At 50.2% G+C, this 27,047-nt stretch overlaps 2 protein-coding genes across 4 annotated transcripts in view; both read right to left on the reverse strand.

The window, feature by feature from the left end:
* SRRM1 (serine and arginine repetitive matrix 1) overlaps positions 1–27,047 on the reverse strand; it is a 605,541-nt gene that overhangs the window by 199,700 nt on the left and 378,794 nt on the right. The window lies entirely within an intron of this gene.
* LOC147731352 (uncharacterized) lies at positions 23,695–24,825 on the reverse strand. The gene has a single exon (XM_086958677.1). It carries the CDS (start codon positions 24,823–24,825, stop codon positions 23,695–23,697), a length of 1,131 nt encoding a protein of 376 aa, XP_086814803.1.

A 27,047-nucleotide genomic window follows, 5' to 3' on the forward strand; every position in this document is an offset into this window, starting at 1 on the left:
CTCCTAGATCATGTTCATACAGTCTGGAGGCAAGTTAAGGTATCCAAACTCTAGGATCTCAGGAGCCAGATCGCCAGGTTCAGCTGTTGCGGATCTGGATGTTGGATTTCTCCATGGCTCTGAGTTAGTAGATTGGGTGTGAGTCTCAGTCTTTGATGAGGCACCACTGAAAGTTCTAGGAACGTCGTATACCATGGTTGCCTCGCCCATGTGGGAGCAACTAGGATTAGCATTAGTGAGTGTTGGCTTAGTTTGCGTGCCACTAGCGGTATTATTGGAGCTGGGGGAAAAGCGTACGCAAAATTGCCTGACCAGTTCATCCATATCGCATTGCCTTGCGACTGTGGATGTGGGAACCTGGCGGCAAAGTCCTGGCATTTTGCTTTTCGCTTGTGTCCCCACTTCCGGAAGAATGGCTGGAGAACTTTGGGGTGAATCTCCCATTCGTGCATTTGTTGACTGTGCCTGCTGAGCAGGTCGGCTACTTGATTGTCCTTGCCCGGGAGGTGCTCTGCCATAAGAAATATGTTCCTTTGAATGGCCCACTTCCACATTGCTTGAGCTAAGTGATACAGCTGTGGGGAGTGTGTTCCTCCCGGTTTCTGAATGTAATACATAGCCGTCATGTTGTCCGTCCGGATCAACACAGTTTTGTTGCATAAGTGTGTCTTGAATGCTTTTAGAGCTAGGAAGATAGCCATCAGCTCCAGAAGGTTGATGTGCATTTTCTTTTGTTGTACAGTCCAGAGTCCCTGTACTGTGTAGTGTAGGGCATGGGCTCCCCATCCTAGTAGGGTAACACTATTTGTGGGACAGGCTCTTGGAACAGTCGTCCCTTGCAAAGGTTTTGTGGATTCCACCAATGCAGAGAGTTGTATGCACGACTGGTCACCAACACTAGGTCTTTTAATTGTCCCTGAGCCTGGTTCCACTGCCTTGCTAGGCAATCCTGTAGCGGACGCATGTGTAGTCTGGCATGAGGGACTATGAATATGCACGAGGCCATCATGCCTATTAGTTGCATGAACACTCGAGCTGGTACTGAGTGTTGGGGCCTGAATTTTTGGATCAGTGCTTGCATGCTGTTGATACATGCTGCATTGGGGTCTGCTTTTGCTGCCAGTGTATTTATAGCTGCTCCCAGGTATTGCTGTACATGGGAGGGCTGCAGATGTGACTTTTGGTAGTTTAGCGAGAAGCCTAAACTGTGCAGGAGATGGATGGTTTTTGACATGTAGTTGGCACACTGCTGGGCCGATGGCGCTTGTATTAGCCAATCGTCCAGGTATGGGTACACATGGATGTGTTGCCTCCTGACATGTGCCGCTACTGTAGCTAGACATTTGGTGAAGACGCGTGGAGCTGTTGTGACACCAAATGGTAGCACTTTGAACTGGTAGTGCTGACCTTGTATGGTGAACCTGAGATACTTTCTGTGAGCAGGGTGTATTGGTATATTAAAGTATGCGTCTTTGAGGTCTACAGTTGCTAGGAACTCTCCCTTGCGGAGCAATGGTAAGACTTGCTGGAGAGTGAGCATATGAAAATGCTCCGACAAAATGTACAGGTTGAGGGGCCTGAGGTCCAATATTAGTCTGAGAGACCCGTTCTTCTTTGGAATTAGGAAGTATAGGGAGTATACTCCTGTTCCCTGATGTTGTAGTGGGACTGGTTCTATGGCCCCCTTTTGCAGCATACTGATGACCTCTTGCTGCAGTAGTGTTATATGTTCCTGTGACATAGGACGGTGCACGGGTGGTATGTTGGATGGGGATGAGGTGAGTTCTAGGCAATAGCCATGTTGGATAATTTGCCTGACCCACTTGTCTGTTGCGATATTTAACCAGATTGGCAGAAACTGTTGTAGTCTTCCCCGACCAGTGTTATATGGTCTGGGGGAAGTGCCAAGCAGTCACTGTTTGGTGCCAGTGGAGGATCTACTTGCATTGCCTCCACGACCCCTTCCTTTGGTGTTATTGCCCCTGTATCCACCCCGTTGGTGTTTTTGTTGTACGTGGATTGCATGTTTGTTTTGTAGGTGGAGGATTGCTGTGAGGTATTACTTCTGGCTCCTCCTCTATAACTGGAGCGACGAAAGGAGCCCCGGTGTTGTTGGGACTGGAGAGCTCCCATGGACTTGGCTGTTTCCGCATCCCTTTTCATTTTGTCCAGAATTGAGTCAACTGCTGGACCAAATAAAAAGTCTGGGTTGATAGGCTGATTAAGAATAGTAGATTGGATTTCATTCTTAAAACCGGATATGCGGAGTGCATAGCGCCTTAGCAGTAAGCTTGTATTGATGGATCTGGCAGCTGTATCAGCCACGTCTAGGGCACATTTAATTGAGGCATTGGTGATGAGCTTCCCTTCTTGTATCACTTCATCTGCCTGCTGTTTATAAGGATCAGGTAAGTGTTGGAGAATTTCTTCTAAGCTGTCATAATGCGCCCTGTCATATCTGGCCACCAAGGCCTGTGTATTGGCAATTCTCCAAGAGTTTGCTGCTTGAGCCGCTACTCTCTTGCCTGATGCCTCAAAGATTTTTGACTCTTTGTCTGGAGGAGCAGCCTCTCTGGTAGTCTGGGAGTTAACCCTTTTACGTGCGTTGGACACCACTAGGGAGTCCAGGGGCAGCTGCCCTTTAATGTATGTAGGGTCAACAGGTGCAGCTCTACATTTCTTTTCAATTCTAGGGTTAATGACCCGTGCCCTGGCAGTGTCTTTAAAAATGCCATGTGCAGGTTTCAAGACGCCCTTTAACATGGGGAGTGTTTTTACATGTCTCTCAGATGTTGTGAGTGCATCAAAGAGAAAGTCTTCTTCAATAGCATCAGAGTGCATATCTACGTTATGGTAGGTAGCTGCTCTATCAAGTAAAGAATTAAAGGCCACCGTATCTTCAGTGGGCGATGGCTTAGTTGGGTAAACTGCTGGTTCTGTAATAGGCAGAGTCCACTCATTATCTGGTTCTCCTCCTGCACCCCATGGCTGTAGGTTTGGGTCCTCAGTTGGGTTTTGTGGATACCCAAACCCCACATCTGCATCCTGATCTTCATCTGGGTTGTATTCAGGTGATGTCGGGGCATCTGGGGTTGTAGGCATGGCTGGATGGATTGGTTCAAAAAGGATAGGAGAGGTAGCACAGTCGTTTCTTTTTGAGTGGTATTCTTGGAAAGTCTGCTATCGGCAGAGGCCTTTTCTTCTTTGTGTACACAGTCACTTTGCCAGTTGCTGGGTCAATATACAGCTTTGACTGGTCCTCTGTGGAGGGGTCTGGGTGAATAAGCTCTTCCTCCACAGTCTTTGTCTTGCCAGATTTTGCGTCTGTAGGATTAACGGATTCAACCGCTTTTGGTGGTTGGATGTGTTTTTAGACCGTTTTTGTTGGTACAGCTGGCTTTACCACCTTTTTCAGACCGAGCGGTTTGGCTGGGTCGACAGCGTCCTTAGGTGTTTTTGGTGTATGTGGCTTTGGCTCGATGGCTTTTTTCGGTTCGAGGGGCTTCGGCTCGACAGATTTATTTTTGTCCACAGTAGGTTTCACTTTCGGTTCGACGTTAGTTTTGGGCGTCGCCCTTCTACTTTCGTCGACAATGTGTTTCCTTTCGTCGATATTTGAGGCTTGTTTGCTCGATTCGACGTGCTTTTGCTTTGGATCGACGTGTTTGGGCCTTGAGGTGGACTCGACAGCTTTTGGCTTTGAGCTCGACTCGACAGGTTTGGTCTTCGATGTCGACTCGACGGTCTTTGGTTTCGAAGGTTGTGTCAGGACTACGGCCTTCGGCTCGAGGACCTTTTGCTTAACTACTCTCGGATCGATGACATTTGGTCCGAAGACGGTGTTGTCGACGAGTTTCGGTTTCAATGGAAAATCAGAACTTTTCGAATATGTTCTTACCCGGGCGGTATGGCGGGGCTGTAGAACGAAAATGTTGATCTTGGCTAAGGCCTGCTGGCGATGCCTCGACCTGAGTCTCTGATATCGGTATAGTGTCTATATGGGGCGTTGTACTCACGGTTCGCCCCTCATCGTTATCGAAGTCGTCTTTGACAGCTACGATGTCGTCTTGATCGTATTCCTCGAGATCGACCATGTCTTCGTCCTCCTCGAAGTAATTTTCTGAGTCGTGCTCCGAATATTGTTCGACGTCTTGATCTGATTCTTCGGCGCTACCTAGTTCTTCCTCATCGTCGGAGATGTTGTCCGGTTCCGGCGCCGACCTCTGCATTTCTTGCCTTGCTGCCCGTCGATTCCAGATAGTCTTCTTTGACCGGAACTGGGCACTTGCAAGGCAACTATCCTCCTTATCATCCGGAGATAGGCATTTATTGCACACAGGATGCTTATCTGTGTGCGGGAACTTCGAGTTGCACTGCGGGCAGTATTTAAATGGACTTCGTTCCATCGACGGTCGGTCCACATGGCGTCGAGAAGGCCTCACGGCCCGATTCGACGGCTGGAGTGCAATAGATGTTTCCGAAGTCTCTCGGTACCAAGCGCGAAACAACACCGATGGAAACGAAGGCCTTTTGGCCTTTACAGAAGAGTTTGTTAATTCCGAACTTGGAGTGTAGGAAAGTACATCCGAACCCAATGGCGGAAAAAACCAATCTGAGGATGGAGAGGATGCTCATGCGCACTGTAGTCCAAGGGAGGAGCCACCCATCTCGTGATACTTCGAAGACTCTTCCAGGACAACAACATGCAATTATCCGGACCCAACACTAGGCGGCGATCTATGCACAGATATGAATTCAGCAGCCCACATGCCTCGAACCCTTTATTTTGGGTGGATTGTAATGCACCCATAGACTTAGCTGTGTCTGTGTCCTTTTTCATTTTCTCTAGTGTGTTGTCTACCTCCGGTCCAAACAACTGGTTTTGATTGAAGGGCTGGTTCTGGATGGTAGTTTGTACCTCTGGTTTAAAACCTGAAATGCGTAACCATGCATGACGCACAAGTTACTACTTGTGTAACGATATATCTGTAAGAGACATTAGTTAGTGATAGATTCCTTACCTTAGAATATCCCCAGGCGTCAGACTGGATCCGGAAATTTTTGCGTAGCAATACCCCTGCGCGCTGGTAGGCGTCGTCTGCGGCTCCGCGTCCGTCGTCGGCGTCGTGAGCGCCGGGATGACGTCATCGGAGTATATAGACGGCGCCCATGCGCGCTGACGTCAGTTCTGATAACACAGCTTTTCCGCGCCAGATACGCAGAGCCATGATAGAACTAACACTGGTGCCATTGAAACTAGGGCCCTGAAAGGGGATGACCTTAACCCTAAATATCGGTTCGCAGAACGGGGAGGATGGGAGGGCGGTAAGGAATCTATCACTAACTAATGTCTCTTACAGATATATCGTTACACAAGTAGTAACTTGTGCATCTGAAAGAGACACGTTAGTGATAGATTCCTTACCTTAGAATAGATACCCCAGCAATACCAACCCCGGTGGTGGGTCTGCGAACCAATATCACACCAGAAAGTCCTGGAGGACGGAACGGCCAAAGAAGCCATCCCTCCGGACTTGACTGTCCAGGCAGTAGTGTCTTGCGAACGTGTGCAGCGAGGCCCACGTGGCTGCCTGACAGATGTCCTGCAGGGGGACACCGCGGCCCAGGGCAGTTGTCGTTGCCGTGGCCCGAGTGGAGTGAGCCCGCAATCCAGCCGGGGGCTCCTTCCTCGCCATGGAGTAGCATGCTTGGATGCACAAGATGATCCACCTGGAGATGGTCCTCTTGTGTACAGCCTTTCCCTTCTTCGCGCCCACGTAACCAACGAAGAGTTGGTCATCCACCCGGAATTGGCGAGTGCGGTCTAGGTAGTAGGAGAGCGCACGTTTTGGATCCAGACGGTGGAGCCTCTCCTCCTCTTTCGAGGGATGCGGAGGCGGAAAGAAGGTGGGCAAGGTGATGGACTGCCCGATGTGGAAGGCCGTGACAACCTTGGGCAGAAAGGAAGGTCGTGTACGCAACACCACCTTATCAGGATGAACAGACAGGAAAGGCGGAGAAGAAGAAAGAGCCTGGAGCTCACTCACCCTCCTGGCAGAGGTGATGGCAACCAGGAAGGCCGTCTTCAGCGTAAGGAGACGAAGAGGACAGTTATGAAGTGGCTCAAAGGGAGCACACATCAGATAGGTGAGAACAAGATTCAAGTCCCACTGGGGCATCACGAAGGGAACAGGAGGGAACATGTGCGTGATGCCCTTCAGAAATCTACTCACTATAGGGGACTTGAACAAAGAAGGCTGATCTGGAAGCCTCAAGAAGGCTGAAAGAGCAGAAAGGTACCCTTTAAGAGTGCCCAGAGCAGAGCCCTGCTGGGCAAGGGAAAGAAGAAAGAGCAGCACTTCCGAAAGGGGTGCAGAGAGGGGATCCACAGCCTTTGCTGCGCACCATGCCACAAATCTATTCCACCGGCAGGCGTATACCGACTTTGTGGAGGGACGCCTGGCTGCCAGAATGATGTCACAGACTTCGGGAGGCAAGTCAAATGGCCTCAACTGCCGCCGCTCAATCTCCAAGCTTGTAGGTGGAGACTGGACAGGTTCGGGTGCAGGACCGTCCCCTGCTGCTGCGACAGAAGGTCCTCCCGAAGAGGCAGACGAATCGGGGGATCGACTGACATGCTGAGTAGCTCGGGATACCAGTATCTTCGAGCCCAGTCCGGAGCCACAAGGATAACTTGGGCCCGGTCGCGCCTGATCTTCTTCAGCACTCTGGGCAGAAGTGGTATAGGCGGAAAGGCGTACAACAGGCCGCAGCTCCACTCGCGACGAAAAGCGTCTCCGAGCGAGTGCCGCCTTGGAAACTCCAACGCGCAGAACTGCTGACATTGCGCGTTCTCTTCTGTGGCGAATAGATCTAACCAAGGCTCTCCCCACTGTCGAAAGAGACCTTGCGCCACGTCCGAGTTCAGACGCCATTCGTGATCCATCATGCACCGGCGGCTGAGTTCGTCCGCCCTGGCATTCAGAGAACCTGCCAGGTGTTGAACCACCAGAGTCACGCCCTGATGTTCCAGCCACTGCCAGAGGCGCAGAGCCTCCTGGCAAAGGGTCCACGACCCCACACCGCCCTGTTTGTTGCAGTACCACATGGCGGTGGTGTTGTCGGTGAACACTTGCACCACGCTCCCCCTGACAGAGGGGAGGAATGCCTTCAGTGCAAGACGAATCGCCCGCAGCTCCAGAAGGTTGATGTGGAGCCGGGACTCCGCCGGAGACCAGAGGCCTCTGATCTCCGCCTCTCCCATGTGGCCTCCCCAGCCCTGGAGGGACGCGTCCGTCACAACTACGTGCTCCGGCTGGGGTAGAGAGAGGGGTCTGCCACTGACCCAGTCGCGGTCCGTGAGCCACCACTGCAGTTGCTTCGCAGTGCCCTCCGAGATCAGGACATGATCGGACAGGTTGCCCTGATGCTGGGCCCACTGAAACTTCAGGTCCCACTGCAGAGCCCGCATCCGCCACCTGGCGTGACGCACCAGAAGGATGCAGGAGGCCATCAGTCCCAGAAGCCGCAGCGTCAACCTGACCGAGACCCGGGATAACGGCCCGAAGATAGGAATCAGAGCCTGAATATCCCGAACCCGCTGCTCGGGTGGGTAAACCCGAAACTGCGCCGAGTCGAGAACCGCTCCGATGAAGAGGAGCTTCTGAGAGGGACACAGGTGTGACTTCGGCACATTGATGGAGAACCCCAGCAAGTGCAGGAGGTCGGCCGTAGTCTGGAGGTGGCTGACGACTGTCTGGGGCGAGCCCGCCTTCAACAACCAGTCGTCGAGGTAGGGGAAGACTGATACCCCTTGCCTGCGCAGATGGGCTGCGACCACCGCCATCACCTTCGTGAACACCCGTGGGGCGCTGGTAAGGCCGAAGGGGAGCACGGTAAACTGAAAGTGCTCTTGGCCTACCGTGAACCGCAGGTAACGCCGGTGGGCCGGCAGGACGGGGATGTGGAAATAGGCGTCCTGCAAGTCCAACGCTACCATCCAGTCTCCTGGGTCCAGGGCAGCCAGGACCTGAGCCAAAGTGAGCATCTTGAACTTCTCCGTCCGGAGGAAGCCGTTGACGTTCCGTAGATCCAAGATAGGGCGTAGGCCCCCTTTGCCCTTCTTGGGTACCAGAAAGTAGTGGGAATAACAGCCACGTCCTACTTCTGGCCCAGGAACGCGCTCGATGGCCCTCTTGGCCAAGAGGGCCGAAACCTCCTCTTGCAGAAGTTGCAAGTGATCCCCCGACACACGGTGGTATTGAGGTGGCATGGATGGAGGGGAAGACTCGAAGGGGAGGGAGAAACCCCTTCGGACAATTTGCAGCACCCACCTGTCCGAAGTGACTGTATGCCAGTGGGAGAGGTGATGGCGAACCCTGCCTCCCACAGGCGTCACATGGGCCTGAAAGCTCGGACTAGGAAGGTTTTGAGGCGGGGGCTGCTGAGGGAGGTGTGGACTGGCCTCGCCGCTGGCCCCGACCACCGCCACGGCGGTTCCCACGGCCGCCACCGCGTTGCTGAACATTCTGCGGCGTGTGGCTGACGGTCCGTGGTGGGGCGCCCCTTCCGTGGCCACGAAAGGAGCGAAAGGCACCCGATTGCTGGCGTGGGGCCGCAAGGCCCAAGGACTTGGCCGTGGCCCTGGAGTCCTTAAAACGTTCCAGCGCATGGTCTGCCTTGTCACCGAAGAGGCGACGGCCATCAAACGGCATGTCCAGGAGAGTGGCCTGGACATCGGCCGAGAAATTGGCGGACCTCAACCAGGCGTGGCGTCGAACCGCCACCGTCGTTGCCATCGCCCTGCCCAGTGAGTCCGTGGTATCCAGCCCACACCGGATGGAAAAGCGTGCCGCATCTCGGCCGTCCGCAAGGGTTTGGCTGAGTTTAGCCCTGACCTCCTCAGGGCATTGTGGCAGCACCTCCGCAACCGTGTCCCACAGAGTGTGGGTGTAGCGGCCCAAGAGACAGTTGGTGTTCACTGACCGGAGCCCTAGGCTCACAGACGAGAAGACCTTCTTCCCGAACTGCTCATATCTCTTGGATTCCCTGTCGGGCGGGGCCGACGGGAATGCGGTCTGGGAGTTGGAGGCCTGGATGACCAGGCTCTCGGGGGTGGGGTGGGTGGACAAAAAGCAAGGGTCGCCCGGTGCCGGGCGGTAGCGTCTGGCCACGTTCCTATCCACAGGGGGACCTGTGGCGGGCTTGGACCAAGTGCCCAGCAGAACGTCACACAAGGCCTCATTAAACGGCAGAAGGGGCTCCGCGGAGCCGGACTGCTGTTTGAGTACCTCAGTGAGGAGATTAGTCCTCACGGCCGCGACGGGGAGCTCAAGGTGTAGGGCCTTAGCTGCCTTCGTCAACACTACACTGTAAGCAGAACCCGCCTCCGAAGCCACAGTCGGGGGCGACGTAAATCCAGTGTCTGGCGAGGTGTCAATACCACTGGCCTCTCCAAGCTCATATGTCCAGTCCTGATGAGACTGGCAATCACGTGCCAGAGGGTCCTCGGACCCCTCCCATTGCTCCTCGTCACCCGGCTCCTGGAGACCAGGATTAACAGCCAGGGCCTCCTCGTGGAGATAGAACTCTCCGAAGGCCGACGGAATCGGCGCCCAGCGGCGCCCCTCCGACACCTGAGCAGGACCGTAGGAAGCATTGGGGTCGGCAACCACGTCGGCTGCCGGGGACGACACCTGAAGGGACGTCGCCGGCGAGGTCGTAAGGTCGACCGGCGAGGTCCCGGATCCGGAGCCGGATCCAGCGAGGTCGCGCGGCGCCGGGACCGAAGTCGCCAGCGGCGCCGGGGCTGAAGCACCCGACGTCGTCGGGGCCGAAGCGCCCGACCCGGAAGGACCTCCAGACGGAGCCGATCGGCCCGAAGGCGCCACGGGAACCAACTGAGGAGGGAGGGCCCTCATGGCCATGAGGTACCTCTCGACCTCCTCCTGCGACGCGCCGTGCCCAGGGACCCGAAGGTGTGGGGCAGGCGGCGACGCTTGCGACTCCCGCGGAGCCGCGTGGGCGGTGTCGCCCGAATCCCCGGTCGCATCGAGCGAGCGACGGGGCGGGTCGGAGGACCGATGGTGTCGCTCCAACCTCTCATGCCTCTTACCTGAGGACTTGGAACCAGACGATCGGTGTCCACTCCCGGAACGTCGATGACTCCGACCTCGCGACCTGTCCCTCGACCTCCCGTGGGACCGGGACCGGGACCTGGAGCGGCGCGGGGCCGACTGCCTCAGCTCGAGACGCTTGCGGGACCGCTCCCGCCTAGCCTTCGACGTCAGGGCCCGGCAGTCGGAGCAGGTTCGATCGTCGTGGTCGAGGCCTAAGCACTTCAGGCACCGGCGATGGGGGTCCGTGACCGACATGAGTCGGCCGCACTTCAAGCAAGGCTTGAACCCGGGCATCCCTGGCACCGATAGTCGAGAATCGACTAACTAGAGGATCAAAAAGATCAAAAAAGTTTTCAGTCAAAAAGTGACTGGGGGTAGAGCTTCTTCCGGATCTGCGCTAGCTGGCGCGGAAAAAAGAAGAACTGACGTCAGCGCGCATGGGCGCCGTCTATATACTCCGATGACGTCATCCCGGCGCTCACGACGCCGACGACGGACGCGGAGCCGCAGACGACGCCTACCAGCGCGCAGGGGTATTGCTACGCAAAAATTTCCGGATCCAGTCTGACGCCTGGGGATATTCTAAGGTAAGGAATCTATCACTAACGTGTCTCTTTCAGATGTCAGAGAATCACACTAGTATTGACTGCTCTGGATGCTGTGTCAGCTACATCTAGTGCGCATTTAATTGAGGCATTAGATATTAGTTTGCCTTCTTGTAAGAGCTCTGCTGCCTGATCTTTGTATTGATCAGGGAGATATTCCAGTAACTTTTCTAATTGGTCGTAGTGAGCCCTGTCGTAGCGTGAAAGTAAGGCTTGTGTGTTTGCTATGCGCCATATGTTTGCTGCTTGTGCAGCAATCCTTTTTCCCCGACGCATCAATTTTTGATTCCTTGTCAGGCGGGGGCGTGTCACCAGAAGTTTGGGAGTTTTCTCTTTTACGTGCATTTGACACTACCAAAGAGTCTAGTGGCAGATGTCCCTTAATATAGACCGGATCAGCTGGTGCTGGTCTATACTTTTTTTCTACTCTGTGATTTAGCACTCTACATCTTACTGGATCGTTAAAAAAGTCCGGAGCATGTTTAATAACCCCTTTGATGATAGGTAATATTTGAGTAGACCTTTGTGACTGCTCAAAAGTGTCTAGTAAGAAATCCTCCTCAATGGCATCAGAGTGCATTGGCACCCCATGGTAAAGGGCAGCTATGTTTAATAAAGGATTAAACCCAATACTATCTTCTGTAAGGGAAGGTTTTGTTGGGTAGTACCGAGGCTCAGGGATGTCTGGTGTAAAAACATATGCCTCGTACTCCTTGGGATATTGTGGGTTGACATCCTCATCTAAAGGGTATGTTACGTCATTGCCCCCACCTAAATCATACTCTTTGTCGGTGTGGTGTGATGATGCAAGAGATTGAACTGGAGAAGTTATAGGTTCAATGTAAGGATTAGGAGAGGAAGAAGGTGAAGGAGAGGAAGGGTGCATTGGAGAAGTTGCATAGTCCTTTTTGGCAGGAACCACAGGTGGAAGTGGTGTGTCTGCTGGTCTTTTCTTATATGGAATTGCTTCCACATTTTCAGTTTTTGGTTTAATATAGACTTTCTGTTTAGGATCTGGTTTAAACAGTTCTTCTTGCTCCATAATCTTCTTTGGCGTTGGTTTTTTCGGTGCCAATAGAGGTTGATTATTGTTCTTTGCCTTAGAAGGAGTGATCGAGTCCTGTGGCAATTTTTTCGTGCCGAAGGTGGTTTAGGCTGGTCTGTATCATGCCTTGGAGACTTTGGTACCGATATTGTAGATTTCGGCGTGGAGACAGGTTTTGTTGGGCCTGCGGCGCCGGAATCTGGCTTCCCGTCTTTATTTTTGGAACCGGAGGGTTTCGGAGTCGAAGCTTTCGGGTCGGTACGGTTCTTGGCTTCAGCACCGATGTGTCTTTTGGTTCAGGAGCCAAAGGGTCTTTGTCTTTGGGCACCGAAGGGCGTTTTGGCTTCGGTGTTGAAGAATCCTTCGGTGTCGAAGGATGTTTCGGTGCCAATGGAGGAGGTGGAATTGGCACATGATGTTTTTTCGGCGCCGAGGCACCGGAAGGCGTAGTCTTTTTCCTCGGAGCCGAGCCCGAAGGTGGGGCGTCGCAGGGTAAATTTCGGTCTCTACTGGGCCCCATGGGCGGAGTGCCGACCGCAGCCTTTGTCTTGGGTAGTGTATGTTGTGCGGGGGCAGTGGTACTCACAGGTTGTCGAGATGGAATTGAATCATCCGAGTCCTCTGCCCCCGATATGATCTGGAGATCAGGTGAGTCTTCCTCGGCGACGAGTGGAGCCCCGTCTTCGGAGATATCTTCGTCCTCGGAGACTTCTTCTTCGACGATCTCCTCCTAAAAGATGGCCTCCGGTGCTGGCGCTGACCTCCTCATTTCGTGTCGACGGACACTCCGATCCCGAACAGTTTTCTTCGATCGGAAGGAGGCACAGGTTGCGCTGGTCGACTTGTCATGTTCTGGCGAAAGACAGAGGTCGCAGACCTCGTGAAGGTCGCTAGGAGGGAATTTTGCTCGACATACCGGGCATCTCTTGAATGGAGTTCTGTCCATGAGGCGTAGGCCGTACGGCGCCGATAGGCCCAACGGCCCGCGCCGACGCACCGGAATGTAGCTGGTGATGTCGAAAAGTCTATTCGATGTCGAAATAAGTTTATCTAAAGTTTCTCGCTTGGAAAATGCAGAAAAAGTCTTTTCTAGCCGGAGAGGAAAACTTTCATCCGAACAAAGTGGCGGAAAAAAACAATCTGAGGATGGAGTCGATGACCATGCGCAGTATTGTCCAAGGGAGCAGTCACCTATCTCGTGACTACAAAGACTTCTTCCAAGAGGACAACCTGCAATCATCCGACCCCAACACCAGGTGGCGATCTATTACTAAGTGTAGGATCTGCAGCTCATATGCCTAGAACATGGCCTTTAAAATGCTCCGTTACCAAGGCACTTCACTGATCTGCTGAGTGCCTTCCTCCATATCTCGAACATCGCTGCCACTGTTTTTAAGAAAATAGGATCTGGGCTATTGACTGGCTTCCAAAGTCTACTTGGCTGGATAGCTACATTTCTGGCATCATATTTTCACACCCATTTGGTGGATTTACAATAGATAGGTTTCACATAGGTGTGTCATCTTAACCATTCTGCTAAGGTGGTTAATTTGCCATACCCATATAGCCAGCAAGGTCACTCAATGGCATTCTACTTGGGAATGGAGCTGCGCTAGAGTTTGGAGGAGCAGTGGTCTCAGATTTCAAAAACTTTCCAGCTGCTGCTGCAAGACTTCTCTTCCAATCCTGCACATGATTTCATTGATTGTTCTGAACATTACATTAGAACATATAGCTGTGCTTCCTGTGGACTAGCCTGTCACTGCATCTTTTTTGTATGGTGCACCTTTGCTTCTATTTCATGCCCTACCAATGTATAGTATGTCACAGACTTCACAGTCGTATTCAATAGTTTCTGGCTCTCCAGCTCCTGTTTCTTCTGTGGCACTAATGCCAACAATGACTTGCCCACCAGCACCTAATCTGATGCCTTGTTCACCTGCTGCATCTTGAACTACACACTTCAGTCATCTTTGAACCGCTGATTGCAAGATTTACTGCATCTCCAGCTTCTTCCATGGATTCAATTCTATGCCTCGCACCATTGCCTCTGATCACTGAATCACCATTTCGGATGTGGAGGTACAAGTCCTTTCTAAGAGACAAAATTCAGATTAAAAATAAAAGGATGTCCAGCGAGTGCTGCTGTCCTCCCTTGTAGCCATCTGTTAATTCCAGTGTTAACCCCGATTTTTTACTGACCTTTTGCACTTTGGTGTGCAGACCAATAAGAAAAGGCCATTGCATAGCGTTATCATTTACCAATATGCATATTACCATATTAACATGTCAGGCTTTAATGTGCTTGCATGAGAATCATTTTTTCGCTTTAACGGTCATGTCAATCTGGAGTGTCACATTTCACCTTGTATGTTTATTACGAGACCCCACATCATGCATTCTCTTAGCTATTCCTAAGAACCTCAGGCAATATACCTGGTTATTCATTTGCAATAGTTCATGCTTTTATTTTCATTATTGGGTAAAGGTGCATTATATTTATAGCCTGTTTTGATATTAAGCATTTAGTTTACATAGCCATGCACTCACTTGAGAAGATGAAGCTTAGGAAAAAGTAGAAGAGCTTTAGGCTTACAAGTGAGGGTGCAAGAGAATTCAAGCTATACCTTGAATCTAACATTATTATTTTGTTAAAATAAACAGTTTAGGGAGTATATAACGGCTGTTCAAGCCCTCTCCGAATTTTAGCCTACAATTGCATTTCACACAGCAGAGCAGTGCAGCCAATAACTGAACTACTCCAAGGCTAACTGTGTTATGCAGAATAATAATATCTCGAGACCACATACTTTAGTTCCCCAGTAGGTCCTTAGTAAGTGGTACCCCGGTACCCAGGACATGGGTAATAAAGAGTCCCTAAGGACTGCAGCATGTATTATGCCACCCTAAGGGACCCTCATACAAATTGCATGCAGGCTGCCATTGCAGACTGTGTGACATGGTGAAAACGATGTTTGAAAACACGACATGGCACAATCACTCTATGCCTTGCCAAAGTCACAGCAGGTAATATGCCACCCCCTATTGCAGGCCTTGTAGCCCTAAGGTAGGGCACATTAGATTATGTGTGAATGCACTTCAAGTGAGTTGCTGACTGGTTGGTGAAGTGCTGGCAGAACTCAAGGCTTTTGGAGGATGCACAGCTGCAGGACAAGTCGGGACTTTGCAATTGTCGATGCAGGCAGGGTTTGGCGCCAAGACTACAGTTAGTCCACAGTTCTGGGGATCTTCAGATCTTCTTTCTCCTCCTCTAGTCAGGCAAATCTACGCTCCTCATTTTAGGTGGTCAACTAAATACTGAATTTAGAGTTATTTAGTTGAAGGGTACTAGACAAAGGGCTACACCTCTTCCTGTATGCAGTGGGTCTTACCCTGTCCCAGAGTTCCTAATTTCACCAAAAACAAGATGGTGGAATCCTTCTTTCGTGGAGCCTATCAGGCAGCCCACTTTGGATGTGACTAGCCGGGTGGTGCAACAAGCCTACTACATAGCTAATTTCCTTTATGTCCTAGTGCCAAAAGAGCCTCAGGGCAAGGGGTAGCATCTTCTAGTTCTGGTGGAAGCCTGGGTCGCATACCAAAGACTGAAGGATATGCTAGATCACTAGTCAACCTGCTGGAGGTGTGACCACCTCCCTCCAAATCAGGCATCGTTTCTGGCCTCAGAGAGCATGGATTCTTACCTGCAGGATGTAAGCAACATGTTGATTATGTCAGGGGCTGGACACGGCAATTCAGCCAGCACACTAAAAAGTAGTAGCTTTTTCAGGGGGCACCTCTAAGGTGCCCTCTGGGTGCATGTCATAATAAATCTTGTACTGCCATCACTGCAAATTATTAAGACAATGTGTTTGATACCAAACACCAGAGGTTTCAGTAAAGCCATCATGTAGCTGGGGAACTCGTAATGACCAGTGCCCAGTACAAATTCTTAAGATGGCTTCCTTGTTCACTTCCATCTCGTAACTGACAGCACATGGGCATATCTGCCCTCACACGTAATATAATGCATCATGCCTTAGGGCTACAAGGACTGCGGCAGGGGATGACATTATACATGTAGTGACTTTGGCATGGCGGAGTGAGTGTGCCAGGTCGTGTTTTCAAACATTGTTTGCACCATGTCATCAGTCTGCAATGGCAGCCTGCATGCAATTTGTATGGGGGTCCCCTAAGGTGGCCTAATACATGCTGCAGCCCTTAGGGACTCTCTTTAGTACCCCTGCCCTAGGTAACAGGGGTACCATTTACTAAGGACCTACAAAGGGTGCTAACGTTTGTGCCAGTTGTGTTACAATTAGACAATGTTACCTTGTTTTTAGGGAACCAGCACTGGGGCCTGGTTAGCAGGGACCCAATGCACATCAGCTGAAAAATGTCAGTTCCAGTGGCAAAAAGTGGAGGTGCCCATGACAAAGAGGAGCACTTTCCTACATCTCCCCACTCTTGAAAGAGAACTTGTACCAACCCTGGATGGAGATGTCACTCGCAGTCTGCTAAGCATCGATGGTTCAGTTTGCCTGCGCGGGTGTTGAGAACTCACCAGGTGTTGAACCACCAGGGAATCTCTGGATAGGAATGTTCCAGACCTATCCAGAGATGCAGGGACTCTTGAAAATGGGTCCATGACCCCATCCCACCCTGTTTGTTGCAGTATCATAAAGCAGCCTACCCTTGATCAAAGGAAGAACAATTGTTACTTACCTGTAAACAGGTGGTTCTCCAGTATTGGTGTCTTTCATAGATTCACATGCTTGAATATTACCCGTCGTGGGAGTGGGAGTCCCACGGTAAATAAAATAGCAATAATATACCAATAATATGTAAATGTAAAACATAACAGATGAAATACACATTAGAAAAACAGGACGTAAATGCCTAGACATAATTCCTCATAGGAATCCATGAATAGAGAAAAAACACTAGTAGCCTATTCCTGTCATTATGTTGGTCCAAACTGTAGCCAATCAGGCGCCAGCAGTCCTCCAGAACCTTCTCCTCAGAGCTCAACACCTCAGATTTTCGTAGCACCAGAGTGACCACAGAGTCTATGAGGAGAAGAGAGCCTCTGAGGGGAGGAGGGTGGGTCGCATGTGAATCTATGAAAGACACCAATACTGGAGAACCATCTGTTTACAGGTATGTAACAATTGTTCTTCTCCAGTATTAGGGTGTCTTTCATAGATTCACATGCTTGAATATAGAATAGAAAGCAGTAATATCGGAAGAAAACTTCCCAGTCATGATACACATGCATAGACATATAAAAACCAATACGCGTATAGTCATGCAAAACATACAGTAATAAGATAAACCATAATGGAGGAGGGAAGACAGAGGCTCACCTTATTGAAAAAGATTGCGAAGCACAGCCTGTCCCACTGCAGTGTCTGCTTCGTTGATGGCACCCAGGCAGTAATGTTTCGTAAACGTGTGCCTGCTTGACCACGTGGCTGCTCTGCAGATCCGATGCAGCGGCACACCGGCAAACAGGGCAGTTGAAGACAACATCGCTCTGGTCAAATGAGCCCTCACTGAAGACTGAAGAGGCTTGCCTGCCTGTTGATGGCAGAAAGCGATGGCTGAGGAAACCCAACGAGCAATTGAAGGTTTGGTAACTGGACGCCCCTTGTGGAAACGTCCATAAGCTATGAACAATTGATCAGCTTTACGAAAAGGGGCTGTTCTGCTGATTTAAAACTTTAAGCACCGTTTAATGTCCAAGGAGTGCAAACGCTGCTCTGCTGGAGACTGTGGATTAGCAAAGAAAGTCTTCAGGAAAACAGGTTTGTTGATGTGGAAGTCTAAAGGCACCTTAGGCAAGACCGTGGGAGTAGTACGAAGCACTACACAGTCAGGTTGAAACTGCAGAAATGGAGGATTTATAGTGAAGGCATCTATATCATTAACGCGACGAGAAGATGTCCGCGCAAGAAGAAGAGCAACCTTCCAAGTGAGAAACTTCAAGTCTGCCTTGTGTATAGGTTTGAAAGGTGCTTTCATAAGTTGTGACAACACGATGTTAAGGTGCCAAGTAGGAGGAGGGCGCCGAATCGGTGGGAACTTGCGAAATAAACCTTTGAAAAATTGGCGTATTATCCCGGAAGAACAAAGGGAAGTGATGCCATCCTGACGGAAGCGGGAAAATGCCGCCAGAAAAACTCTCAAAGTTGAATGCGAGAGTCCAGACTGAGCAAGTTGCAAAAAGAATGGAAGGAGCTGCGCAGGCGTGGAATGAATGGGATGGATCCCAGCAGCTGCGCACCAGTGGCAGAATCTCTTCCATTTAAGTTTATAGGTTTTAACAGTTGACGGAGCTCTAGCCTGAGCGAGGATGTCTCTACAGTCTGGTGGGATGGCTAGGTGAGCAAATTCAAGGTGCTCAGGTTCCAAGCGGACAAATTCAGAGAGGAGGGGTCTGGATGGCAGATCTGACCCCTGTCCATCGTGAGAAGGTCCACCAGAGGACGAAGACAGATAGGCTCGCACTGGGATAGAAGTAGCAGCTCTGAAAACACGCCTGACGAGGCCATCTGGGGGCGATCAGAAGAATGTGGCAAGGCTGTCTCCGCATTTTCCACAATACCCGAGGCACCAGAGGGATTGGAGGAAAAGCGTAAGCAAAGAGATTGCACCAATTCATCAAAAGGGCATTGCCCTGTGATCCTCGGTGGGGATGCCAGCTTGCATAAGAGGGGCATTTCCGGTTCTGTGGTGTGGCAAAGAGATCCAGCGGTGGATGCCCCCATTTCCGAAAAATCAGTTCGAGTGATTGATGGTGCAACTTCCACTCGTTATGTTAGTGGTTCTTGTATGGCGCATGAATCACCCAGGGGCATCTCAGCGCTTTACCTGGAAGGGTAAGCCGACAAAGGGAAAAAGGCGGGGAGAGGAGAATCAGAACAACCAAGTTTTTTGCTGTTTCCTGAAGGATAAGTAATTTGTGGATTCCCGCAGCATTAAAGGAAGCGAATTCCAATATTTCGGTGCTACAAACGAGAACGCTCTGCCGCCTGTGCGGGTGAGTCGAATCCGGGGAATGTTGAAAAGGGCTAGGGAATTGGATCTCAGATTACATTCACTCGAATGCTTAAAGAGCTTATTTCTGAGGTAAACTGGACCCTCGCCTCTAAGAGCTTTGAAGGACAAAACAGCAGATCTTAAACACAGAGCGCTTTTGAATTGGCAACCAGTGTAGCTGTTTTAGAAGGGGGTGAGATGGAGTTCCAGGAGGACAGTCCAAGACCATTCTGGCGGCCGTGTTCTGTATTACCTGTAGTTTGGATAGGGCCGTGGTTCCAACCTCTGCCAGTAGGGCATTACCATAATCCAGCCTACTTCCTATCATTGCCTGCAATACGTTACTCCGATGTCCCCGTGGTAGGTAGGGGATGATTCTACGCAGTAGACGTAGATTGTAATAGCACGAGGCAGTGATGTTCTTTATGTTATCCTTCATATCAAGCTTGGCATCCAATTGGATTCCTAAGCTTTTTACAGAGGTGGACGGTTTTGGGGCGTCACCCAGTTTGGGGGGCCACCAATCAGCAGTCCAGAGATGTGCGGATTTCCCTAGGAGCATTAGCTCTGTTTTTCCCAGGTTTAACTGTAGGCACTGTTCCCTCATCCAATTTGCGATTGCCAGCATACCGTCCATGAAGCGTTGTTTCTAATTCAGGATGTTGTTACCAATTGGAAACAGTAGCTGCCTATCGTCGGCATAGGAGATAATCTCAAAGCCGAAGGATTGGATGAGTTTTGCCAAGGGGGATAAATAAATATTAAATAAGGTGGGGCTAAGACACGATTCCTGTGGCACCCCCTTATCCAGCAGGAATTTCCTTTTTGAGACAAATGGTCCTAACATAGTGGTTTGCCATCTGTCCCTTAGGAAATCTTTCAGCCACTGTAGGGCGGTGCCTCCGATGCCACACTCGCCTAGTCTCTCCGCCAGCCTTTGATGGGTATCGTATCAAAGGCTGCGGAGAGATCTAAGAGGACCAGGACTGCAGAGCCGCTGGCATCGAGGGTGCGTCTTACCGAGTCGGTGACCGCCAGTGTTGCAGTTCCTGTACTGAACCCTGGCCGGAAGCCTGACTGGGAAGGGTCCAGTAGATCGTTTGCTTCCAGGTATTGACTTAGCTGGATGTTTATATTAGATTACAGCAATTTCCCCAGTAAAGGGAGCAGGGATATCGGTCGGTAATTACTTAGCTCCAGGGGGTCTGCGGTAGGTTTCTTCAAAATAGGCCGCACAGAAGCCTCTTTCCAGGCCCTAGGAATGAGGCCTGTTTCAATAGATGCATTGAAAATTCGTTGGATAACAGGAGCACATAGAGGACACGAGAGCCATTGTGCTAGGTGGCCATATGTCCTGCGGAGAGCCTGATTAAGCTGCTGCTAGCTGTTTCGTTGTCTCCGCAAGTGAAATGTGATTAAAGTGGTTGAGCGTAGCTCTGTTAGGTGTGGGGAAATTATCCGACTTTTCGTTTACTTGGATCTTGTTGGTGTCCTGGTCCGAAAAATTGGAGTACATTTTTTCAAATTTTCCATGAAAAAAATATGCTAAAGAATCACATAAGTTCTGTGACTCTGCTGGTGATTGTTTGCATACTGGAGGTGAGGAGAAGTCTCTGACAATATTAAAAAGAGCTTTGGTCGAGTTTTTTGACTTTTCTATTTGATATTGGATATAGGAGCATCGGGCCTTTTTTATTTCTTGATGATAGTGAACTAGAGCGGTTTGGTAAGTTGTCCTGTCTCCTAATAGTTTTCCCTTCCTCCACTTCCTCTCTAGTGCTCTGCTTGTTGTTTTTAGAGACCTAAGCTCGTCTGAGTACCATGGGGCAGAAGGTCCCCATGGTGACAAAGACGCCTTTTTTTGTGGGATCACTTTGTCCAAAGTTTTTGTTAGGGCTAGATTAAAACTCTCTAGCATGGCTGAGGGGTCTTGGTCCATCTGTTCAATTTTTATGGATTGGTCAATGAAGGGTTTGGCAAAGCTATCCATCGTCAGCTTGTGCCAAGGTCTTTTATATTTTCCTCGTTGGTATAGGGGATTAACCTTATTGTTTGGTCCTACTTGAAATTGGTGAGAGAATTGGATCAAATAGTGGTCTGACCAAATGAGCGGCAGCGGTTGCTGTACCAGATGTTGTAGATTCGTAAATATGAGATCTAAGGTGTGGCCGGCAGAATGTGTGGGACCTAGCACCATCTGGGTAAGTCCCATGTCGCTCAAGTTTGAGAGGAGAGCCTTCACTTCTGGGTTGTCTTTGATTTCACCATGAAAGTTAAAATCCCCCAGAAGTATGAAGATCTTGGAGGTTATAGCCTGCATTGCAATGAGTTCTGTCAAAGCCGAGGTGAAAATGAATTTGGATTTAGGGCCTGCGCCATCCCAAGAGACTGTTGGAGACACTTGTACTCTGAAAACACCTAGTTCCATTGTATTGTTATTTACAGACTATGTCCATTGAACTTTGAGCTCCTGTTTAAAGCAATTCCTATACCCCCTCCCGTTTTTTCCTTTCTATCAAGTTGAATAAAATTATAGTCTGTTTGTATTGCTATATTAATAGCTGGTATATTAACGGGGTTAAGCCATGTCTCTGTAAGAAACATAGGTCCGGCATGCAGGTCGAGATCAGGTCCCAGATTTCTATCGCGTGCTTTGCAAGCGATCGAACATTGCATAAAATATGGGTAAGGTTCAGCTGGCAGTCCTGAGGCTCCATCCGAGGGGACATCCTACTAGGGAGCACCCCTTGAATGCTTTGAAATTGGCACGTATTGCACGACAGAGGTCCCTCTAGCAGGATAGGGAAGGTACAACAACAATTCCCCCCCTTACTTGATCTTTTGGGCATATTTTGCATTATAGTTCGAAGTTTTTCTCCAGAGTATGAATGGGGGCCAGGTGTTTGAGCACTCCGCGTGGGGGTGGGCAGCATCTTCCACCTCACGTCGCGATCTGGCGCGGACGACCCGGTGTCATCCTTATATGGGGGTGTTTGGCCAGGTGGGGTCCCGAGCAACTAGTGCGCCGACCCTGCACCCTCGTCAAGATGGCGTCTCCCTCTTGCCCGATCCTTCACCAGTCTCCCTCCAGCCCCAAAATTGGCTGAATACGGAGGACCGGGAGGTCGGGACTATCAGGGTTACAATTTTAAGGCAGGTAGGCCAAGTTCTCAATTCACGGTAATGTGGGCACAATACAGATTTTAAAAGGCAAAATAAAAATTTTATAAAATCGCAGTAAAATTACGGGGTCCCGGCTTCCGTCTCAGGTTTCCCCTTCTAGGTCTAGCTCGTGGGTCGATGGCGTGGACCTGCTGAGGGAATCCGCTAGGATGTTGGAAACCCCTGGTAGATGGACTGCAGTGAGAGTGACTTGATGACTTAGAGCCCAGTCCCAGATCGGCTGCGCCAGATGAGACAAGATTGAAGACTTTGTTCCGCCCGGCTTGTTTATATAATGCATGCTGGTTGTGTTGTCCGTCTGAATAAGGACTGACTCTTCTTGGATCAAGAGATGAAAGGACTTGAGCGCCAGAAAAATGGCCATCAGCTCCAGCCTGTTGATGTGCCAGGCTCTCTGAAGCAAAGTCCACTTGCCCTTTATAGACGGGCCTTAAAGATGAGCACCCCATCCCCCCAACGAGGCGTCCGTCAGAGCAAGTTCCGGAGTGATGGAAAGGAACGACGACCCTGTCGAAAGATTGGATGGCTGCGCCCACCATTTGAGGGCCGCTCTCATGCGGGCGGTGACAGACTGTCGTTGAAGGAACCGGTGACCTGGCGCCACTGTTCATCCAGTTCCTCTTGAATGGGACATGCCCGTAATCTGCAATTTGGGATCAATGCAATGCACGGTGACGCCATTCCTAGAAATGATTTTAATAGTCGGACAGAAACTGACTGTCTTGCGCGCAAGAGAGACACCAATTGAAGAATCTTTTGTTGTCGCTCCTGAGATACAAATGTTTTGCAAGAGCCGTATTTAACGTGGCCCCTAAAAAGTTCTTGCAGGTTGCTGGATGTAATTGGGACTTGGCCACGTTGATGGATAGACAGAGGGAGCGAAGTACCTCCTGACAAAGGCGAGTGTCCTGTAGCAGCTGTGTACGAGACTGAGATTTTAGGAGACAGTCGACCAGGTAAGGAAAAATCTGTACACACTAAAGACGTAGATAAGCTACCACAGTAGCCAACACCTTCGTAAAGACGCGAGGGGCTGAACGTAGGCCGAAAGGCAGTACTTTGAACTGCAAATCCCTCCGTCCCACACGGAAACAAATACTTCCGATGCCGCAGTAGAATAGGGACATGGAAGTAGGTGTCTTGGAGGTCGATAGTTGCCATGAAATCCCCCACTGAGAGTAGTCATAAGATCTCCACCAGCGTTAACATGCGGAAGGATTGGCACTTGAGATATTTGTTGAGTGCTCGTAAATCCAATATCGGCCTCCAATCCAGCGTCGTCTTTATGACCAGGAAATAACGGGAATAAAATCCCATTCCCATTTGAGACTTTGGTACCACTTTGACGGCACCCTTCTGTATCATAAGACAAACTTGATGTAATAGTTCCTTGATGTGTGCTGGTGGCGGGCCGGAAGGTGGAGTGGGCGAAGGAAGTTTGACGAACTCCAGAGCATGGCCTTTCTCTACGATGTCCAGAACCCAACGGTCCGAAGTGATGGAGGACCATTGAGAACAAAACAGGGAGATTCGACCTCCAACTTTTTGGGGTAAAGGCAAGTCATTGTCGCTTGGGAGCAGATCCCTTGTAAGAAGATTTCCCCCTACAGGTTTTAGAAGACTGTTGTCTTGAAGACTGCTGCTGGTTGTTTGAATAGCGTTAGTTGCCTTGGTTGTAGGAACGGTATTGAGTGTTTCCTCCTCAAAAAGTTGACGAGGTGCCGCATCCACGTACACCCCGAAAGGGCGGTTTCCGAAACTGCAAAGTTCCTAGAGAGTGGGCAGTGTCCGTGTCTTTTTTAATGGACTGTAAAGCCACAAACAAAGACTCGCCGTCATACAGCATATAGAGGATCTTTGCTTGTACCTCCTGTCGGAAAGATGTGGAACGCAACCAACCTTGTCTACGGAGAACCGCCGCTCCAGCGAGTTGCCGAAAACCAGTGCAGGCGATGTCAACAGCACAATCAATTATCTCCTCCGTTGTCCTCTCCTCTTCTTGGAGATGTTGCAAAGCCTCCGCTTTTGAAGCATCTGGAATTAAGGCCATATAAGCTGTCATTTCCGCCCACATTTGGCGGTCATAACGTCCCAAAATGGCCAAAGCATTGGTAGCTCTCACTGTGGTGGACGCCATCGTAAAAAACTTGCGGCCTATAGCATCCATGCGCCGACCTTCGCGATCTGGTGGGGCAGTAATAGCCAATGTAGGATTCCGTGAACGACGCTGAGCTGCTTGTGTAACCACTGAATCGGGCTTTGGCTGTCCAATGAGGCACGCTGGAGTGCCAACAGGTGCCTTATATTTCTTTTCCAGCCTGGGCATCTGAGCCGGAAGTGTAGTAGGGGTCTGCATCAATTCTACTCCTTCGGCCCAAATAAAGTCAATTATGGGCACAGTATGGACTTGTTTGAAAGGCTGGTTTTTAAAGTCATAGAGAAAACAATCCTCCTCTCTTTGGACTCTAGGCAATTTGAAGCGTTGGGCTGACCTGTCCATCAACTGATGGAAACTTGCAATATCTACAGGAGGAGAATCCCCTGGTGTAGCCGGAGATGGGGACGGTGTTTGAACTTGGTAATTATCCCACTCCGCCATATTGTCATCCTCATCATCATCACGAACCTCACCATCTTCGCGGTCAGGAGAAACCTCATCCTCATCGTCGGCATACACAGTTGTGTGTATCCGAACAGATGTTTGAACTTGAGGAGCAGAAGTTGGCAGAGGTGCCAAAGGAGCCGGAGCCGGCATAGTAACCGGTGGCAGAATAGCAGGGGCTGCAGGCACTTGTGGAGATGACGGAAAAAGTCTGTTGTAGTCGTCCAACATATGTTGGAAATTAGAGATAAGCGACACGGGTAGCGTCGCCGTACTAGCTTGAACCGGCATAGTTCCTGCTGGAAATACTGGTCCTCATCATCGTTACTGTAATCTTGGCATTTGATGACCAAATCAGATGGACTATGTGCTGCTCTAAATGATTCGTGAAGATCTTCTTCGGAGTCCTGCTCCGAGTCTGTGGCAAACAAAGGCGAGGGAGGCTGTGGATCACTGGAGATGGAAATCTGGTCCACAGGCACCTTGCGGAGTTGGTGAAGAGATTCAACATCGGCAGATCCAGTGGACGACAATGGCAACATTGGCAGTGAGGCAAACGTAGAAACAGTTGTCGATGGAGCCACACTGGCAGCATCCGGTATAGTTGACGGTACCGTCGTCGACGGTAATGGCGTCGAGGTTGCCTTTGTCGACTGAGTCGACGACGAAGAGGACTTCTTTTTTGTCGACTGAGCGGTCGTCGATGGTGCGGTCGTCATTGAGGCTGTCGACGAATGTGATTTCTTCACACCCTTCGTCGACGAGGACTTGGTCGTCGACCGGAAAGGCTTAGTCGACGACGATGCAATCGGAATGACAGACGGCACAGTCTTGAAACTAAGTGTAACCTTCGTCGACGACGATGACATCGACGAGACAGTAGTCGACGATCCAGAAGCAAACGTCGTCGTCACAGACGATGATCCGGAGACGGCATATTGCGTCATCGGAACGACTGTCGACGGTCCAGTCGACGCAGAAGCATGTTTTTTCACAAAACCATGAGCAGAAGATGCAGTAGACGCCGGAGAGCCAGGTCTCATGGGCGTGGACTTAGTCGGTAGAGGTGTAGACACCGCAGGGGCCAAAGAGAGGGACATTTTCTTTTTCTTGATTAAAGGTGATGGCAACTCCTGCACACTACTACGTTTAGATACTGCTTGGGATCGACCAGAAGTGAAACTTTCGGCATCAGAAAGTACACCATCCTTGTCCTTGAGTCTCTGAAGCCATAACAGAAGGCGGCCTTCCCTGTCCTTTAGAGTTTTTGTGGAGAAAGTTCTACAGAACTTACACTTTCTCACTTCATGGTCGGGGTAAAGACAGTAAACACACTTACTGTGTGGATCCTCTGAATAAAGATGCAGCTTTCCACAAGAAGAGCAAGGTCTGAAGAGAGACTTCTTACTTGTAGACATTCTGAAAAACATAGGAAAACCTGAAGAAAGCTGAGAAAACTGAGCAGAGCTCAGGGAGACTCCCTTACACACGATGTGCGGTAGAAAATCTGAGGTGTTGAGCTCGGAGGAGAAGGTTCTGGAGGACTGCTGGCACCTGACTGGCTACAGTTTGGACCAACATAATGACAGGAATAGGCTACTAGTGTTTTTTCTCTATTCATTGATTCCTATGAGGAATTATGTCTAGGCATTTACTGCCTGTTTTTCTAATGTGTATTTCATCTGTTATGTTTTACATTTACATATTATTGGTATATTATTGCTATTTTATTTACCGTGATCCGACGACAGGGAATATTCAAGCATGTGAATCTATGAAACATACCTAATACTGGAGAATAAAGGCTTTTAATGCCATCCGGATCACCCAGAGCTCCAACAGGTTGATGTAAAGCCTGGATTCTGCTGAAGACTAGAGCCCTCTGACCTCCACCTCTCCAAGATGGCTGCCCCAGGCCAAAAGTGACTTTTTTCACTACTGTTCATTCTGGTTGGGGAAGGGAGAGGGGTCTGCCACTGACCCAATCACAATTTATCAGCCATCACTGCAGGTCTTTAGCAGTTTCCTCTGAGATCTGGACCAGGTCGTAGAGATTCCTCTGATGCAGAGTCCACAGGAGCTTCTGGTCTCACTGCAGAGTCCTCTAATTCCAACAGGTGCAAGTCACTAGAAGGATGCAGGAGGCCATGAGGCACAACAGCCTCAGACTCAGTCTCCCTGAAATCCAGGATAGAGGCTGAAATATTGCTATCATAGCCTGAATACTCTGGACTCACCGTTCAGGAGGATAGGCCCAAAAATACACTGTGTCTAGATGGCCCCAATAAAAGGGAACATCTCAGAGGGAGTCATGTGTGACTTTGGCACGTTGTTAATGACCCCAGCGAATGCAGGAGGTTTGCCAGTCTCGGGGTAGAAGACGACTGATTGGGGTGAGTCTGACTTTACCAGCATATCGTAGGGGAAGATAGGAACCCCTGACTTCTGGGGTG

Source organism: Lissotriton vulgaris, chromosome 2_1, assembly GCF_964263255.1.
Source record: "Lissotriton vulgaris chromosome 2_1, aLisVul1.2, whole genome shotgun sequence".
In the NCBI taxonomy this organism is placed as follows: domain Eukaryota; kingdom Metazoa; phylum Chordata; class Amphibia; order Caudata; family Salamandridae; genus Lissotriton; species Lissotriton vulgaris.